The sequence below is a fragment of the Rhinatrema bivittatum genome, chromosome 9, assembly GCF_901001135.1.
Source record: "Rhinatrema bivittatum chromosome 9, aRhiBiv1.1, whole genome shotgun sequence".
In the NCBI taxonomy this organism is placed as follows: domain Eukaryota; kingdom Metazoa; phylum Chordata; class Amphibia; order Gymnophiona; family Rhinatrematidae; genus Rhinatrema; species Rhinatrema bivittatum.
Genome location: NC_042623.1, coordinates 44,349,810 through 44,370,201, shown reverse-complemented (window position 1 = coordinate 44,370,201; position 20,392 = coordinate 44,349,810). Strand labels below are relative to the sequence as shown.

General features: G+C 44.4%; 1 protein-coding gene across 1 annotated transcript in view; it reads right to left on the bottom strand.

Moving 5' to 3' along the window:
- The window catches only part of KMT2E (lysine methyltransferase 2E), a 607,980-nt gene that overhangs the window by 101,821 nt on the left and 485,767 nt on the right, over positions 1-20,392 (bottom strand). The window contains 1 exon segment of the mRNA XM_029615154.1: positions 17,907-17,963. Within this exon segment, the coding sequence (XP_029471014.1) occupies positions 17,907-17,963 (57 nt within the window).

Here is a 20,392-nt window from a genome sequence, read left to right as displayed (position 1 = left end):
TGGTGGCTGGTGGGGCAAGAAGGGGGTATCCCGTAGCCCACAGCAGAAGTAGAAGATGAAGAGGGCATGACCTGAAGATGATGAAGAAGGAGTTTCATGGCTGCTAGGGTGGCCAAAGGAGGAGCTTGCTGCCACTGGTAGGGAGAGGGAGTGTATGTATGGGAGAATGTAAGGAATGTGAGCAAGCAGGTCTGTGAAAATGAGCACGGAAGTGAACAGGTGAGTATGTTAAGACTGAGTGTGCATACCTCGGAACCTATCCCCAAACCAACTAAAGAATAAAATCTTAGGGTGACTGTAAATCAAAAGTTCCCAAGTATGTACATAAAGTAATGGCAGCAGTGCGGGCCTGGACCAAAATGAAGCACATCCAGCGAACGGAGAATAACAGAGTTAGCCCCCACAGCTGATAGGATTCTTTGTTCTCAAACCTCAGTGGCTGAAGAAGGCAGCTACTGTAGCTGCCATTTGTGCTGGGGAGGAGGGGGGTCGTAAGTGAGAGCGAGCCAGAGGGAGAGAGAGCATTTGTGTGTGATTGAGAGAATGTGCATGATTGACAGACTGGTCAGGGAGACAACTAGTGTGTGTGAGAGACAGAGACTGGTCAGGGAGGTGATTGGTGGGTGTGAGAGAGAGACAGACTGGTCAGGAAGGTGACTGGTGCGTGTGAGTGAGAGAGAGAGAGAGACTGGTTATGAAGGTGACTGGTGCGTGTGAGTGAGAAAGAGAGAGAGACTGGTTATGAAGGTGACTGGTGCGTGTGAGTGAGAGAGAGAGAGAGAGAGACTGGTTATGAAGGTGACTGGTGCGTGTGAGTGAGACAGACTGGTAAGGAAGATGACTGGTATGTGTGTGAGGGAGAAAAACTGGTCAGGAAGGTGACTGGTGTGTGTGTGTGAGAGAGACTTGCCAGGGAGGTTACTGATGTGTGTGAGACAGAGACTGGTCGTGGGATCTAATTGGGGTGTGTGTGTATATATATATATATATATATATATATATATATATATCTATATCTATATCTATATATATATATATGACTGGTTGTGGGTCCTAAGGAAGTGGACTGCGAGGACAGAGCCTCAGCAGCCACCGCTGCTTCTGGTTAGTGCTTTAGGCCTGCAAGGGAAAGGAGTAGGAGAGTTGCTGGAGAGGGTAAATAAAGGTGGTTTTTTAAGTTTATTTTTCTTAATTGACTGCCATTTTAATTATTGGGTGTTATGTGATATTTGCTGTTTTGAAATATGTTATTGGTATTTGGACAATTTTTAATATTTATGAGTTTTTTATTGTTGGATGTTATTCTGTTCATCAGCTGTTTTGTAACATTTCTTAGTATAGCTTTACAATTATTTCTGTGTGGGGATCTATAGCAGCTTGGCTTATTCTGTTTTCCTAATAGGAAGTGTATTAGTGTTTAGAGCCTGGTTTAATATTTGTAGAGATGCCTTTTCATAGAGAGGGTTGTTATTGTTTGAGTATGTTCCATAATGCAGGTGTAATTCTGTGCAGATTCGTTTGTGTGCATTATTGCAGATTCTGGGTCTGTTAGGTGCTATATTTCTCTTTCCATTTCTCCAGATTTGCACTATATGCAGAGTGGCTTTTATTGGTTTCCATTCCAGTTTCTGTCTCATTATTTATAATTTGTGGTCTTTCTGTACTTGGTGAAGGTCAGATTTGTGTGTGGATTTTACTAGCATGTAGGCATTTGTATCAGTCTTATTTGTTGTGTTTTCTCCATAGGACATGCATTAGTAGTAAATTACTGACTTTTCATAACAAGGGCTATTGTGCCTGGTAGTAGAGAGAGTTTGTTTTGCTTTTTCTGAGATGTCACCAGAACTAGAATATCTTTTACGTATGGTGAGTTGTACGGGCAAAGCCCTTGTTCTGCTCTGCACGCATTGTTAAGGGTCGAGGGGGGTTCCTATGGATGCAGAGTGTATGTTTACATTTAGGCCTATGATGGTCATATGTTCAGTGTCATGCATGTGAGAACCATCTGTTAGGTGTGTCCCGGCCAAAAAAAGGTTGAGAACCACTGATCTAGAACAGTGGTCCCCAACCTTTTTTGCACTAGGGATCGGCTTCAAGCAAGACCATTTTTCCATGGCCCGGCAGGGCGGGGTGGGGCAGGGCTTTGGTCATATGGGGGCAGGGTTATGGAGGGGGTTGGATTTTAGTGCATACTTATCATTTAATTATGACATTTATAATGTGAATGTGACTTAACTCACCACAGGTTCAGAATGAGTGGGAGCACCGGGCTTGTTTCCCTTGTTTTCCAAACTTCACACCTCTCTCCTCCACCTGACGCCTTCCCTCTCATGACCTCCCCTGGCTGTGAGCAAACCTCAGGAAGACACCCATTCATTCTCATACACAGACACACCCTCAGGCAGGCACCCATGCATTCACACACATACACCCCCAAGGCAGACTCCCATTCATACACATGCACACACTAAAGGCAGAGAGCCCCTCTCTTTCTTTTGCCAGCAACTTCGGAATCTCTCTAATTCCTCTGCTGCCACTGTCACTGCTACCACATGGCTATTGGGGAGGCACTGACTGCTACTACTGGCACTGATGCCCATTCTGCTGCCTCCTCTGTGCAGGCCCTGTGGGTTTCCACTTCCTCCATATTGATCTCGTACATTGTGAGATCCGCATAGAGAAAGTGCTACTCTTGCACATTCCCAAAGATTACATGTGTCAATCAGTAAAAAGTAATCTTTTTTTTTTTTTACATTTGCTGTCTGATCTTAGTTTTCTAATCGGTTGGACACAAGCTTTTTTTTTTTTCCACCTTCCCTTTCTTATTTTTTTGCCAATTCCTTTTATATTGTCTTTTTTTCTATTTCTTTTCTCTCCATCTGTCTTCTTCCCTCAAACACACAGTCAGGTTCTCATTCTCACATGCTTTCTCTCTCTCTCTCACACACACACAGGCTCTCACTCTCACATGCTCTCTCTCATACAATCATTCATACACACAGCCTCTCACTGGCACATGCTGTCTGACTCTCACACACACAGGCTCTCTCTCACTCCCACATGCTGTCTTGCTCAAGCACAGGCTCTCACTATCACATACTGTCTTCTCTCTCACACACACAGAGGCTTATCACATGATGTCTCTGCAAACATTCAGGTCCTCACTCCCACACAGTCTCTCAACTCACTCTCACAGACAATCTCTCAACTCATCTCATACACGCACACACACACACACCCTACAGACTCTCAGCCTCTCTCTCACCTCTGGGCCTCTTCTTTACGGGTCGCCACAGGATGGGCTCTGCAGCGGCCCTGGTCTTCTTGGGCTGCGCAGCTCCTCTTCTGCACGCGGCTGATGCTCCTCCTCCTCCTTCCTGCCTGTGCGGCTCCGGCAACATTTTTCTTCCGGGGCCGCGTGGGCAAGAAGGAGGAGGAGCACCTGCACGTTTAGACACGACCTTTTTCTTCAGGTCATGGTGACGTGAGCTCCACCACGGCCCTGCTGATCTTCTTGCTGTGTGTATCCGGCACACAGCACAGCAGTAGTTCACTGCTCAGCCGCCATTGGGATGAGGTCCACCAGCGGCCATCGGCGGCTCGGCGACTCCTAATGCTTGGCACCCTAGGTGATTGCCTAGTTCGCCTAGTGCTTCCACCAGCCCTGGGCAGTGGGCAGTATCCACCCCATAAAGTGTGCTCTGAGCCTCTGCAGAGCAGAGCACACTGTCAGTGTTTAGTGCTGGTCTGCGGCGGTGCCGCGGACCGGCAAAAAACCCCCAACGGCCCGGTCCTGGTCCGTGGACCGGTGGTTGGGGACCCCTGATCTAGATGACCCAACTGTCTGAAATTACAATGAGTCATCTGTTTATGAAAAACTTCATTCTCTCCCACACAAGGAGTTCCACTGGAACGAAGACCAGAACCCTTGTTATCTGCTCTAGATTCAGTCAAAAGTCCAACCCTGGTTTTGACTGGGTAGCTGTGGGGATTCAAAGCCTCTTTGTACATTCTAGTGAGGCCTTGAGTCCTGTGGTACCTATCAGGCGAGGTACTTGAGAAGCATTTCTTTTGCATCAAAAATTGCTTACGAGATTATCTACTTAGGGATATGGAAGGTGGTTCAGACCTAGCGATGGTTAGGGATTGAAGCATGCTGTGGTAGTCTTGTAGATCTTTTATGTACTTCTTTCCTCAGGCCTAAAACACAATCATGTGAGCTTGCAGATGTAAATGCTCATAGCAGAGGTCCTCAATACCTTCTTAAATGCATTATAGGTCAAACAGACCAAGCTTTTGGCACTCTTCACTGGTCTCCAACAGTTGAAGAATTACACATGTTTATGTTCAGAGAGAAAGAATGAACTCCTGGGCTCGTTCCAAAAGTGTGTGCAAATATAGATCTGGTAGAATGCTATGTGAGACTGGGGCATAAAGCTGGGAATACTCTCTCCTGAAAAGCTCCAAGACCTGAGACTCCCATCCCAGAGGAAGTGAGGTAGGAGATCTAGATTTCTTGGTCTTGGTCAGGGCAGATTTGACAACAAAACTCTGGTGTAGCAGCTGGGGCCTGCTGAATCCCCTCAGCAGCCTGGACAATTCTTGATATCAGCCTTCTTAGCAACTAGAAGTAGGATGTGTAGGTTTCCCACATTATCTTACTTATATCTTAAGCATGGAGGTAGGATGAGCACTGCCACCAACTCTCTGTAGGGGGATCCAGTTATTTGAGGCCCACCCTTAATATTACAAACAAAGAGGGGATATTTGTTTCTATTCAGACATGGAAGCAGAATAAAATTATTCTTTATTATCTTATTGAGACAGGCTGAACTAAACAGAAGTCTAAAAGGACAGAGACTCCAGAGCTTAAGACCTGTAAGGCCTAAAGGTAATTGCCTGGTGCACTGGGGTCAACCAGCTCTGAGGCAGGAGATGTTTCCCATGCCAAACTCTCCCAGCTATGACGTAAGACAGATGGCATCAAACCATGTTCTGAGCACTCAACTTGGATTAATATGGAGGGTGATGCTTGAATTTCAGTGCACTTGATGCATGAAATTACTATTTCCATAATTCTCAAGGTCCATATTCAGGTGCCGTGTGGCTCTGCTAGTTAGCTGGTTATACTTAACCGGCTAACTAATATTGTATATTCAGCAATGCGGCTCTTAAAGTTGGCTGGTTATGTATAACCAGCCAACTTTAAGACAGTCCTTTGGCCCGACCAGAGTTGGCAGGCTAAATCAGCTGGCCAACTCTGAATATCGAGTTGGCTGGTTAATTTATCCGGCCAACTTGACTCCTCCCTGATCTGCCCGTTCCTTGCCTCTATCTTAGCTAAAGACTTAGCCAGCTAAGCAGTACCAGCTGACCACAGCCAGACATTCAGCAGTGCCACTTAGCCAATATTTTGAATATCGGGCTCCTCTTGTCCAGCCTTGCCTCACAGATGGTAGATGATGTACCAGGGGTGGCCTAGAAGGGACCAGACTTCCTCCACGACTCTTTGGAGGTCAGTGCTGAACTCTCTTGACTGACCTCTGGAGACCGATGCAACAATACTTCAGCATGTGAGGTTAAGGTTACTTCCAGGTGTGGCCACTTCTAACAATGTGGAATCTCTTGCACCTCCATGCTTTCAGAATCATGCAGTGAAGTGTGCTTATATATTGAAGCCTCTGATCTACAAAGGCCATCTGTGGCTCTGTGCTCAAGTGATCAGATCCTCATCATCCTTGTACAAATCCTGCAGTCTCAAGGCATTGACCCAAACATCTGAAGCAAGCCTCATGATAGTCGGTGATAGACGTTTTTTGTTTGCATTTGGAGCAGAACTTGAAAATCCCTAGTCTACTTCTCACACATGGTGAGAAAAATAGACAGTGAAATCAAAATAAAGTAGTTTCAAGAAATTAGATGGCCAAAGAATAACTTGAAAAACAGCCAAAGCTGACTGCTTAAAGCCTGAGACAGAGCAAGGCTTGCAGCATGACAAAAACAAGAAAACATAAGAATTGCCAAAAACCCTGTCTAAGTAAATATGGCAAGGAGTAAGAGGTATGGTTTTCAGAATGAAAAAAAGGGTAAGGTAACCATGACTCGATTCGCATGTCCGAAATCTCTAGCAGAAAAAACAAACAAACAGAGGGGAGCAGTGGAACCATTCTTAGGTATGCTCTGGAAGAAAAGTTGGTTTGAGAAAGAACATGCTTACGTGCCCACTTGTATGACTACTTGTGAACTGCTTGTCTTCAAGAAATTAAATTGTTTCAAACAATGCTTTATCACTTCCACAGCAAATCTAACTTTGCAGACAAAGTTGCAGCTCAATATCACATTTCAGATTATTAACTCACTTCTCTTTGCTAACAAAACTCTTGGGATAAGTTTGAAATGACTATACATTTTATGATCCAATAGCTCCCTCTCCTCAGAAATAGCTAATACCCAAAGTTACAGTTCCAAAGTTACAGTCCAAAAGGTATAGCAGAGGTATTTCTCCAAGGACAGCAGGATGTCAGTCCTCATACGTGTGGTGACATCAGATGAAGCCTGGCCTATAACTTTCATGTCAAAGTTACTAGAACCTTGAATCTCATTGGGCATACCTAGCGTATCACACCACTGTGCAGGGACTCTTTTCTTACCCAGTGATGTCACTGAACGGGGGTGTGTGTGTGTGTGTGTGTGTGTGTGTATGTGTGTGTGTGTGAAGAGCCTGCGAGCGACGCTGAGGGAAGTCTTACCGCAGCCTTTCCACTGACCACTCTGTCCCCTCTCTCCGGACTATCGGGACCACTGACAGCTTCTGGCCCTATAGAGAGAGGTGCAAATGAGGGCGCCTGACTATTCCTGCTCGCCTCAGCCCTGATGTCAGCCAGGGCTGGAAGCCACGCCCCCTAGTGATGTCATCGAATAGGGGAAGGGGGGATGAAGAGCCTGCGAGTGACGCTGGAGGTGCTGCGCGCCGGTGGAGCACATTTATTTATTTATTTATTTGCTTTTATATACCGACATTCGTACATGCTCCTTTGTGCGCAACGAGGCCTCATGTTTTTCAAATTCAATTCCTGAAGTCCCTTTGTTCATACCAGTTATTTCTGGACATGGTAGATATGGCAATTTATCATAAGAACATAAGAACATGCCATACTGGATCAGACCAAGGGTCCATCAAGCCCAGCATCCTGTTTCCAACAGTGGCCAATCCAGGCCATAAGAACCTGGCAAGTACTCAAAAACTAAGTCTATTCCATGTTACCGTTGCTAGTAATAGCAGTGGCTATTTTCTAAGTCAACTTAATAGCAAGTAATGGACTTCTCCTCCAAGAACGTATCCAATCCTTTTTTAAAACACAGCTATACTAACTGCACTAACCTCATCCTCTGGCAACAAATTCCAGAGTTTAATTGTGCGTTGAGTAAAAAAGAACTTTCTCTGATTAGTTTTAAATGTGCCACATGCTAACTTCATGGAGTGCCCCCTAGTCTATTATCCGAAAGAGTAAATAACCGATTCACATCTACCCGTTCAAGATCTCTCATGATTTTAAACACCTCTATCATATCCCCCCTCAGCCGTCTCTTCTCCAAGCTGAAAAGTCCTAACCTCTTTAGTCTTTTCTCATAAGGGAGCTGTTCCATTCCTCTTATTTTGGGAGCCCTTCTTTGTACTTTCTCCATCGCAATTATATCTTTTTTGAGATGCAGCAACCAGAATTGTACACAGTATTCAAGGTGCAGTCTCACCATGGAGCGATACAGAGGCATTATGACATTTTCCATTTTATTCACCATTCACTTTCTAATAATTCCCAACATTCTGTTTGCTTTTTTGACTGCCGCAGCACACTGAACTGACAATTTCAATGTGTTATCCACTATGAAACCTAGATCTCTTTCTTGGGTTGTAGCACCTAATATGGAACCTAACATTGTGTAATTATAGCATGGGTTATTTTTCCCTATATGCATCACCTTGCACTTATCCACATTAAATTTCATCTGCCATTTTGATGCCCAATTTTCCAGTCTCATAAGGTCTTCCTGCAATTTATCACAATCTGCTTGTGATTTAATTACTCTGAACAATATAAAACCTATATCAACACCGGGTATACCATTGGCCATCTTGTTTAACTAAGATTCCTCTTACTACTTCTTCTAATCTTACTTCTTTTGAGGTTAAATTCTTGTTAACATTCAATCAATTAAGAAGAAATTCCAACTTGTTTATGATTTGCTTTTGACAGAAAAATCTGATTTTTTATGCATAACTGAAAGCTGGCTTCTCGCCTCTGATTAGGTCACTTTGAATCATATTTGTCCTCCTACTTACTCTCATTCCATTCTCAGCTCCAAGAGAAAGGAAGACGAGGAGGTTTATTAACCATTTACAAAGAACCTTGGAATGCAAAATATGATAAACTCAGTTGTAATCATTCATTTGAATTACTTCTTTTGCATACCTCAAGTTTTTCTGTCTATCATATATTCCACCAAAAGTATTGCAAAGCAATTTATCTCCATTTTTTGAGCCTGGGCTTGCCAAAGTTGATTTAAACAACATGACTATCCTTGGCGATTTCAACTTTTCTTTCAACGTTAATTCTCATCTTAACAATGGTGACTTGTTTCTTGAAATTCTTGCTTCTTTGGGTTGGACTCAACTAATTAATACTCCCACCCGCCGTATGGGAAACACACTTGATCTAGTATTCATGAATAATTCACACTACGAACTCCCTCTAAATTCTTTATCTACTACCGAAGTACCTTGGTCTGATCATTTCCTGATAAGTTTTTCTATATTACTTTCCAAGAATTCCTCTTCCAAAACTTGCCGTGGATATATTGAGAGTACGAAATTCTTTGAAAATCTTCAATCTGTAACAGATCTTTCATTTTCCAATGAGGCCAATGATTTAGATCATTTAGTCTCTATTTTGCAAAATGCAATTACTACGACTCTAGACGATATTGCTCCGCTCAAATCTTTCATCCCGCACAAAAAGCATTCCCACCCTTGGATGAATCCATCTTTGACGCTTCGTGCATCTCTTAGAAAGACGGAGCGTATGTGGGGTAAATCAGCCTCAGCTAATTCAGTTCTCATTTTTAGATCAAAACTAGCTAAATACCAGGCTGAAACGCTAGAAGAAAAGAAGAATTTTTACTCTGATAAAATTAAAAGTTTAGGCAATAACACTCATGTCTTATTTCAGTTTGCTAAAAATCTTACGAATGCACCTAAGTCTATGATTTCACAGATTGACACTTTCAGCTGAATCATTTCTTAAATTTTTTTTTCTCTGAAGATTGAGCATCTTAGACTATTATTTTCCAATGTCAAGTCTTGATACTGTGACTTGTCCTCTTTCACACCTGAATCTTGGTCCACATTTGAGGACTCTTCTGCTCGTGAAATATCGGGTATTATTTCAGCGATACTATGCCCGGCTACTAATGTCTCTATAGCACTTTTCAAAGCATGTAAAGACATTATTGCTCCGCTACTATCCAAGATAGTTAATGTCTCAATGCAGTCTGGTCATGTTCCTGACTGTCTTCAGAGGGCAATCATTAAATTTCTTCTTAAGAAATCCAATCTAGATCCATCTGATCCTTCACACTATTGTCCAATTTCATCATTACCATTTCTATCTAAAGTCCTTGAATCCATTGTACATCATCAACTTACCATCTTCATAGAAGAGAATGACATTTTTGACCCTCATCAGTTCGGTTTTAGACTTTCTATGAACACTGAATTATTGTTTGCCTCCCTTGTTGATTCTATTAGAAGAGGTCTTGATTCTGGGCAAAGATTTCTCTTGGGGGTCACTAGACATCTCATCAGCATTTGACACAGTTGATCATGAAATTCTTTCTTTATGATTAGGTGAATGTAGTATTGCTGGAAAAGTACTAAAATGGTTTCAGTCTTATTTACACAATTGAACGCAACAAGTTAAATACAATAATCAACTTTCAACACTATATCAACTAAAATCTGGCATACAACAAGGCTCAGCCTTGTCGGCACTTTTATTTAATATCTATCTTGCTCCAATTGCCAAATTACTTGCGACAGTCACTGATGGATATAAAATATATGCTGACGATATTCAGTTTTACATTCAATTACAATCAACTTGGGATAAAACTCTTGAACACCTTAACATCTGTCTCTCTTCAATTAAACAATGGCTTCATCAAAATTAACTTTCCCTCAACAGTGCGAAAACTGAATTTCTTCTTATTCATTGACCACATTCAAATTTCCCTAGTCAAACTATTGTTTTTGAACATGCCATTTTTTCGAACGACATCCCTATCAACAGTTTGGGTGTTTAGTTGGATCTTGTTTTTTTTTTTTCGTCCACATATCAAAATCATTGTAAAGAATGGTTTCTATAAACTTCGTCTTTTGGCAAGTTTACGACATCTGCTTCATTTTCATGATTTTCTTACTATCGTACGTGCAATCATATTTCCACATATCGATTATTGCAATAGTCTTCTTTTAGGTCTTCCATCTAATTCATTATATGCATTGCAACTTCTACTGAATTCTGCTGCCAGGCTTATTACAGGTACCAAACGCCATGAACATATTTCTCCCATTCTTCAAAAACTAAATTGGCTCCCAATCAGTCAAAGAATACTGTACAAAATATGAAGGACAATTTTCAAACTGATGAGTTCACAGTCCTGCCCATGGTCTAATGGACTTCTAAAAATCTATAAACCATTAAGAAAGCTGAGATCTTCCTAACGAGGTTTGCTCAACATTCCATCTGTTAGTCATGCCCGCCTTGCAACTACATGTGATTCGGCTTTCTCGATAGCTGCTCCAATTTTCTGGAACACGCTTCCCTTTGAGCTTCGGCTAGAAGACTCCTTAAAAAAAAAATCAGAATGTATTAAAAAAAATTATTTACTGAAATTAGCCTTCCCTTAATGCATAAAGTAAGACTTCCTGTGATTGTTTGCTGCAATAGAACAAGCTTTTGTTGATTTAATGTTTGTATTTTATTTGTATTGTATGTTTTTACTTTGTGAATGGAACAATTGTAAATCCCTTAGTCCAATTTGCGTTAAGCGATTAATACATTTTAATAAATGATAAATAAATTTAAGATGTTGTCAACTCAAGGGAAGGTGCGTGGGTTTTGTGAGCACAAACATCCTGCTGTCCTTGGAGAAAACCTTGTTCCAGGTAAACAGCTCTGTTTTCTCTAAAGACAAGCAGCATGACAGCACTCAGATGTGGGGAATCCCTAGCTACAGACCACCCCGAATGGAAAAAAGGAACAACAAAAGTGCCAACGAGCATAACAAACTATTTTTGTTGGCAACAAGCCTTTTTTTTTTTTTAATATCCTATATATGAGGAGAAGCTTGGAACAAAAACAATGGGCCCTAAGAGGGAGAGGAGATGGGCTCTACACCCCAAAGAGATTCCGCAGGACAGACTGGTCAAACCCACTATCGTGTTAGGAATGTGTCCAAATAGCAGTGCAATGGAGAAATTACTTACCTGATAATTTCATTTTCCTTAGTGTAGACAGATGGACTCAGGACCAATGGGTATAGTGTACTCCTGATAGCAGTTGGAGATGGATCAGATTTCAATCTGACGTCAGCCCTAGTACATATACCCCTGCAGGAAGTGCAGCTCTTCAGTATTCTCCTCGAAAAGCATTGTGGATATATGTGTGACTGACTAATTTGAATAACTTGATTAACTTTATAACTTGGTTAACTTGATTAATTTGAACTGGTTGAATTGGCTATAGCTGGAGACCGCCAGTGCCCTCAACCAAGAAATGTCGACACCCAGTAGGATGGGTGTCCTAGATGAAGGAAAGCATGGCTTACCCTTGAATCACTCGCTCCCGGGGATGTCCCCCGAGAATTCCATGAGTAACGACAGCCGTGGGTGGGATGCTGAGTCCATCTGTCTACACTAAGGAAAACGAAATTATCAGGTAAGTAATTTTTCCATTTCCTAGCGTGTAGCAGATGGACTCAGGACCAATGGGATGTATAAAAGCTACTCCCGAACCGGATGGGAGGCTGCCCGTGACCCACTTAGTACTGCCCTTGCAAATGCTGTGTCCTCCCGAGCCTGAACATCCAGGCGGTAAAACCTGGAGAAGGTGTGGATGGAGGACCATGTCGCCGCCCTGCAGATCTCGGCGGGTGACAGCATCTTGGTTTCCGCCCAGGACACTGCCTGGGCTCTATTAGAATGGGCTTTGACTTGTAAAGGTGGGGCTTGCCTGCTTCCACATAGGCCGCCTTGATGACTTCTTTGATCCAGCGGGATATGGTTGCTCGTGAGGCCGCTTCCCTCTGCTTCTTCCCACTGTGAAGGACGAATAGATGGTCCGTCTTTCGTACAGATTCCAACCTTTCTAGGTATCGGACTAGGAGCCTGCTGACCTTGAGATGTCGTAGAGTTCGAGCATCTTTCGAATTCTTATGCTCATCTGGCGATGGTAGCGAGATAGTTTGCTTGAGATGGAAGTGAGACCCCACTTTGGGGAGGAATGACGGAACTATGCGTAATTGGATGGTTCCCTGGGTGAGTCTGAGGAATGGCTCCCAGCAAGACAGTGCTTGTAGCTCGGATATACGAAGAGCTGAACAGACTGCCAGCAGGAAGGCTGTCTTCAATGTTAATAGGCGGAGAGACAGGCCACGGAGAGGTCTGAAGGAGGTTCCTGCTAGGAAATCTAGGACCAGGTTGAGGTTCCAAAGAGGCACCGGCCACTTTAGGGGTGGTCGGATGTACTTGACTCCTTTCAGGAGGCGGGAGACATCCGGGTGAGAGGCTACGCTGCCGCTCTTGCTCTTGGTTCCATAGCATGACAAGGCTGCCAGTTGTACCTTGATGGAGTTGAGGGACAATCCCTTCTGTAGTCCATTCGGTAGGAATTCCGAAATCGCAGGAATTTTGACTGAGTGTGGTATGATGCCGTGGTCCTCACACCAGGATTCGAATACTCTCCAAATCCTTTTGTATGTTAGGGATGTGGAGAACTTGCGTGCTCGGAGTAGGATGTCAATTACTGCCCCCGAGTATCCTCAGCTCCTTAGGCGGGTCCTCTCAATGGCCAGACCGTAAGAGAGAATCAAGCTGGGTCCTCATGAAGGATCGGTCCTTGTTGTAGCAGGTCTCTGTGTGGAGGTAGCGGCAGGGAGTTTGCTGCCAGCAGTCTTTGCATGTCTGCGTACCATGGTCTTCTTGGCCAGTCCGAGGCCACTAGCAGTACTGGCCCCCTGAGATGTTCTATCTTGTGGATGATCGCGCCCAATAGGGGCCACGGTGGGAAGGCGTATAACAGAGTCTCCTGTGGCCAATCTGTACCAGGGCATCAATTCCCTGGGACTGGGGTTCCCGCCTGAGGCTGAAGAAACTGGGTACCTGGGCGTTGGACCGGCTTGCCAGGAGGTCCATGGTTGGTGTTCCTCAACAGTTTACTATCAATTGGAATGCTGTGGTTGACAGTTTCCATTCTCCTGGATCTAGACTCTCTCTGCTGAGGTAGTCCGCTGCGACATGGTCTTTCCCGGCAATGTGGACGGCCGAGGTCTCTTGAAGATTCACTTCTGCCCATGACATTAGGGGGTCTATTTCCAGAGACACCTGTTAGCTTCTGGTTCCTCCCTGACAGTTGATGTAGGCCACTGTTTTGGCACTGTCCGACATTCCTCTGACCGCTTTGCCTCGGAGTCTGTGACCGAACCTTAGGCAGGCTAATTTGACTGCCCGGGCTTCTAGGCGACTGATATTCCACCCCGACTCTTCTTTGTTCCATTGCCCTTGGGCGGTTAGCTCCTGGAAGTGTGCTCCCCATCCTCGTAGGCTGGCATCCGTGGTGAGTAGGATCCAGGTTGGGGAGGATAGTCTTGTTCCCTGGCTCAGATGGGCTTCTTGTAGCCACCATCGTAGTTGGGCCCGAACTCTGTCCGGGAGCTGAAGCCGTACGGTGTAGTTCTGGGACCAATGGACAATTTGACCAGTTAAAATGGTGTTTTGATACCACCTTAGAAAGGAATTTAGGATGCGTGTACAGAACCACCATATAATATGGATAAGTTAGAAGAGCCTGGAGCTCACAAACTCTGTGAGCTGAAGTGACTGCCACTAAAAACATGACCTTCCAGGTTATGTACTTCTGGTCACAGGAGTGCAGTGGCTCAAAGGAGTTTCATCAGCTGGGTCAGAACTACGATGCGATCCCAACCCACAGCAGGAGACTTGCTGGGAGACTTCAAATGTGAGCACTGGTCTGTGGGGAGTTGAAGTGTTGCACATTGTTCATGGATCTGTGCTACTGCTTTTTCACACTCTCTCTGAAGAGATGGTTTCAATGGCACAGCATGTCCAGAAGTTTTTCCTGGAACTCAGGTTGGAAGTCTGAGGCCTGCAGCCAGGCGAGTGAGTCTGCAGGCACCAATCCCCACGGCATGTAAGATAAATGCCAGTGACCCAAAATAAGGATGTGCATATTGCCATGCACATAAACTGAACCAAAGTGCAGACCAAGTAACACAAAGATGGAGTCGTCAGGCATGTGATGACCATGGCAACTTCATATGAGACTGATTTATACAGAGGAGAATAAACTGTGATTGTTTTTCCATAAACGTTTGTCAGCACCTCACAATGTGTTGAAAATCGAGAACAAGAACTGTGCACATGTACGCAGTGAAAACTTTGTATCTAGACATGAAACCAGTTATGAATGGGTATTGTTTAGCACGTCTACTGATGAACTATTATCTGAAGTGTGAATATTCATTTAGATCTGGACTCAGATGACAATTTGTATTCCACCAATCCTGTGTCGTGATCAATGTTGGATCATATGGAACTGAATATGCAAAGAAGTTCTGAAAAGTGAAAAGGTCTCTGAACTGTAATATACAGACTGTGGATATTTTCTTAAGGTATCTTTCTCCACGGATTTTCCCAAAGAACTTCTACTAAGGGATTTTTCCCCACAGTTTAGAGAGTATAAGCTTTGCACCCTTGTGAACCTGCAAGTCTAAGACTGAGTCTCGTGCTCGGCATATCCTGCTCCGTATCTTGGAAGTAAGTGTCTTGTCAACTTATCCTTTGAAAGAACGAAAGATAAGAACGTTACCCTGTTCCTGCTGGCATATACCTCACGGAGATGTCTGAGACCGCTGGGTTCTGTCATCTGCCTGCATGGGGATTTGCTGGATTTTTCCTGCGGCATGCTGAAACAGGTTTTAGCTTTCTGCATGAGAGTGACCTGCCACTAGTTAAGGGTGAGATAAAACTAGTTACCTTTCAGCTGGGTTAATTAGTTTGGCAACTGCATAATTGGCAAGTGCAAGTTGGCTTGGAAATAATGCATGAGTTCTGTTTATCTTTCATAACAGTGCTTTGTTCCTTAAAAGATTAAAACAAACAAAAGAAAACCTTGTATACTTATGCTACTACAATAAAACTGATTGATTACCTCACAAAAGTATAAATAACTGCTTCCTTAAAACTAATGAATTTGAATCATTACAGTATCAGTTAAATCTTTTTATCTACTGCAGCCTATCTACCCTACATAATGGCAGGTTCCACGTGAAATCCCTCTATAGGCAGAGATTTTCAATGCCATTTTGAAAACATCTAAGGCCAACTGGACCATGTGTTTTCCACGTCACTTCTCCAACAGTAACTGAAGCTCCACAACTTCCTGGATCTACTTTAATAAACCCCGCATATACCGGCTTATAAAGAACTAAAAGTAGGTTATGCAGGCATTTAGTATAGTTCCCTGAAATACCTTCCTCGTAGGAGTATCCAGGGCTCTAGAATATTTCCTTGGAGGCACCAAAGAGTGGGTTCTAATCCATTTGAGAGTGGATTCAACCACCACAGACTGGTGCGGTAGCTGTCTTTTCAAATTCTGGAGCCTTCTGGATGAGAAAATCACATCCACTTTCTTGATAACGGGAACCAGAGAGAGGGTGTTCTCCCACTTCCTTATCTGCATTTCCTGAAGGATGTCATAAAATAGGACTGCTATGACTTACTTGGGAGAGGATGTCCAGCATCTTATTTCTGGTCTCAGCCTCCATTAGTAAAGTAAATGGAATGGACTTCCTTCTTTCTCGAGGAGAAGATGAGTCAGAGGGGAACCCCGTCAATGTCTCTTCATCAGACATCACCTGATTTATAGCCGCACCCCCAGGAAACTTCAGAATCAGATCCCGACTAGAAAGCCAGTGATAAAGACCAAAACAGTGCCCATCCCACCATCATAGTCTCAGAGAGGGGAATAGTGGTTGGCTGGCGCATGGAACCAGAGGAGCTCTGGCGCATTATGGAAGCTTCCTCTCCTCATGGGCTAGAGATCACCATTTGCGTCACAACATTGACAACAGATTCATCTCTGGGAACTGGCATTGGTAACAGGACTTGCACTGGAGCTAAGCCACCAGGCAACTGGAGGAATTCAAGCAGTAGTTTGACTTTGGCTATGCTGACCCTGATGCCTTTGATGTTGGAGTACCGAGGCCTCACAGTGCCTTGTCCAGGTTTTGCTGTATCTTTTTGTCTGGTTCCTCCTTGAAGATTGAGATCATCAACACTGACTCAGAGGCGGGAGAGGTGGCTACATCTTCCTGGGAACAGAGAGGTGTAGTGATGGTTGACACCTAGACCCCTGGAGACTGGTGCAGTTCCTAGGTTTTCAGAGAGAATGAGCTCTCCTATCTGCTGTGTTTTGGGTACAAGGAGGGGGGGGGGGGAGAGACTGTTCTTGGCCACAGCCGGAAAATCCATGCTCCTGGCATTGCGCACTGACAGAGATTAATGTCAGTACTTTTCACTTGATGCTTGACATCGGAACTCTTCGATGCCAAGTTCACAGAAGTGAAAACTGAAAACCTTTGAGTGGGAAGAAGGCGGCGATGACTTTTCTCTCTAGTCCCTACTGATTCCTGACTTTAAGAGAGTGGAATGCCCCCTTGATACCGATGCATCACCAGTGTCCAGTACAGTTCCCAGGTCCCTCGATATCAATGGATTAGTTTTTTGGCACCCAAAGTGCTTGTCCTTCAGCTCCAGACAGAACCCTTGTCTTTCAGCAGTCACGACTGTGCATAAATTACACTTCTGGATGTCATGCAATGCCCCTAGGAATAGGATACATTTATATCACAGGGATTTGAGATAGACATAACCTGGGTGCACCAACGGTATCACTGCAAACTGCTGGCTTGCATATTCACAAATGGTGGAAAAAGAGGGAAGCAAAGTTGAACTCTATGACCATGAGACAACTAATGCCCATCTGTGCATCAACGGTGCACTGGTCGGGCTCAGGAAACAGAACAAATAACAATATCTGTAAAATCTACCTTGGGAACAAACAGGAAGAGAAGCAAGATCACACGGCTCCATAAGAAACAAACCTGCAGTTTACCAGAGAAGAACACAACAGCAAACAGGAGAATAAAGAACCATGACTGGTAGGCTCTGCAAAAAAGAAGAGACTGAACAGGGTCCTTTGTGGCCGCATGATTCAGTGGCATACCCAAAATTCTAGAAACTTTGACATAAAAGCTCCGGGCCAGGCTCTATTGGATGATGTCATTTCACATGTGAGGACTGCCATTCTTCTTGTCCTTGGAGAATGCTTAGAACTTAAAACAATAAAATATGTCCTTGCCTCTTAATTTATAAATGCAAGATCAATAGAAGCCTTTACATTTTTTTTACAGGCAAAAAGTTAAAAAAAAAAAAAAAAAAAAAAAAGGAAAAATTATGTAATACATACAATTACCATACATTTGAAAGGATTTTTAAAACTATTACACTGGCAAAATAAACAATTTAAGAAACAGTTAAATGTATTTACCTCTTGATTAAAAGCTCTCCTCTTAATTTCTGGTGAACTTTCAGGTGAGGAAATATTCTGCAGAGAAGACAGAAAAGCTCTGGTTAGAAAAGTGAAGTTGCTTACCTGTAACAGGTTGTCAACACTTGTCACCATTTGTCACCTGCAAAAAATCTTCCAGAAATCTTTAGGAAAGGTGAAAGTCATATGTAGGACTTCACATGTCATCACTGCTCTCCTCAGTTCTATTATTTCGATTTGGCAAGGGAAGAGATGAACTCTTAAGGGTATGTAGGTAGGTTTCCATGAGTGCTAAGTTGCTGTGTGCAGAGAACACCAGTTACAGGTAAGCAACTTTGCTCTCTGAACACAATCATTTTATTCTAGTCACACAATTGAGACTACTTACCTAAGGGTTATCATTCAATAAAAAAAAGGGGAAAACAGCAAGAGAAATCACCAAGTGGGAAGTAATTATTGGGAAAGCACAGTTGCTTACCTATAACAGGTGCTCTCCTAGGACAGCAGGATGTTAGTCCTCACATGTGGGTGACATCATCCGATGGAGCCCAGCACAGAAAACGTTTGTCAAAGTTTCTAGAAGCTTTGACCAGCACACTGAGCATGCCCAGAATGCAGATATCTGTGCATCCACATGAGGTCCCCCTTCAATCCCGCAATACAGAGAAAAATATTTGAGTGAAAAAATCCCCAACAAACCGGAAGGAGAACCCAACTTCGTGGGGAGGCGGGCGGGATTCCTGAGGACTAACATCCTGCTGTTCTAGGAGAACACCTGTTACAGATAAGCAAATGCACTTTCCCCTAGGACAAGCAGGATGGTAGCCCTCACATGTGGGTGAGTACCAAGCTCCAGACTGTTCTCGTCTACAGGAGAGACCAACAGCAACCGAACAAGGTGCCAATGGGCACAACAACAACTGTAGTGCTATTGGTCGACCGAGGACTGTCTGGTTCCCACAAGAGGCATGAACAGCAGAGTTGGGTTCATGTCTAGAACAGGTTGCGCAGGACGGATTGACCGAAGGCATTGTTCTGACGCCCGTCCTTGTCCAAGCAGTAATGAACCGCAAATGTGTGAAAAGAACTCCAGGTTGCGACTCGACAGATTTTGATAACGGGGACTACACGTAAATGAGCCACAGATGTCGCCATCGCCCGCACAGAGTGAGCCTTTACTCTGCCGACTAGCTGAAGGCCTGCCTGTGCATAGCAAAAGGCAATGCAGTCCGCTAGCCAGTTAGACAAGGTCTGTTTACCCACCACTGTTCCCAGCCTGTTGGTGTCACAAGACTCAAAGAGCTTTGTGGACTGCCTGTGGCTGGCTGTGAGATCTAAATAGAAAGCCAAAGCTCTCTTACAGTCTAAGGTTTAGAGAGGCTTTTCCTGGGATGGGAGTGAAAGAAGGTGGGTAAAACGACTGACTGAGGTGGAAATCGGTCACCACATTGGGTAGAAACTTAGGATGCGTACGCAAGAACCCACAATCATGGAAGAACCTCATGTAGGGCGGATACATAACCAGGGCCTGAAGCTCACTGACTGTACAAGCTGAAGTAATCACCACCATGAAGATCACTTTCCAGGTGAGGAACTTCAGATTGCAGAACTGTAGCGCCTCAAAGGGAGAGCGCACGGGCCATGCCAGGACAATGATGAGATCCCAGGACGCAACAGGAGGCCAGAGAGGTGGCTTCAATTGGAGAAGGTCCTGCAAGAAGTGGCCTACTAATGGTTGCCCTGAAATGGGCGTGCCAGCGATGGTACACACTGACAGTACTAAGTTGACCCCCTAACCGAGCTGGTCTGAAGTCCAGACTCGGAGAGGTGCCACAGATAGTCCAACAGCTGGGGAAGGGGGCAGGAGAAAGGTTCTAAGCCATGCCCCTCACTCCAGACAGGAAATCTTTTCCATTTTAAGCTGCAGGACTTCCTGGTAGAAGGCTTCCGAGATGCCACCAGTATCTGGCAGACACAATCCGAAAGCGCCAAGGGCTGAAGGACTATGCTTTCAACATCCAAGCTTTCAGGGCTAATGCTTGGAGGTTGGGATGGTGCAAAATGCCCTGATTCTGCGCATGAGGTCAGGCATGGGATGGGAGTTGATGAGGTCAGCCGGATGGGAGCCCGCACTGACAAGTCCAGCAGGAGTGAGAACCAGACATGACGGGGCCGAAGGGTGCCACAAGAATCATGTCCCTCTATCCTGTTGAAGCTTCAGCAGCATCTTCAGGAGGAATGGTAGAGGTGGGTTACGCAATAGAGCAGATCCCTCCCCCAGTGGAGAGAGAAGGCATCGAGGCTGGGTGTTCACTCCCCCCCGACCATAGGGAGCAAAACCTGCTCAACTTGAAGTTGTATGGGGAGGTGAAAAGTCCACATCTGGCTTACCCCAGCGGCGAAACAGCTCGGCCGTTACCTCCAGTTTCAGGGACTACTTGTGTGGCTAGAAGGACAGACTCAAGTGGTCTGCCAGCACGTTCAGA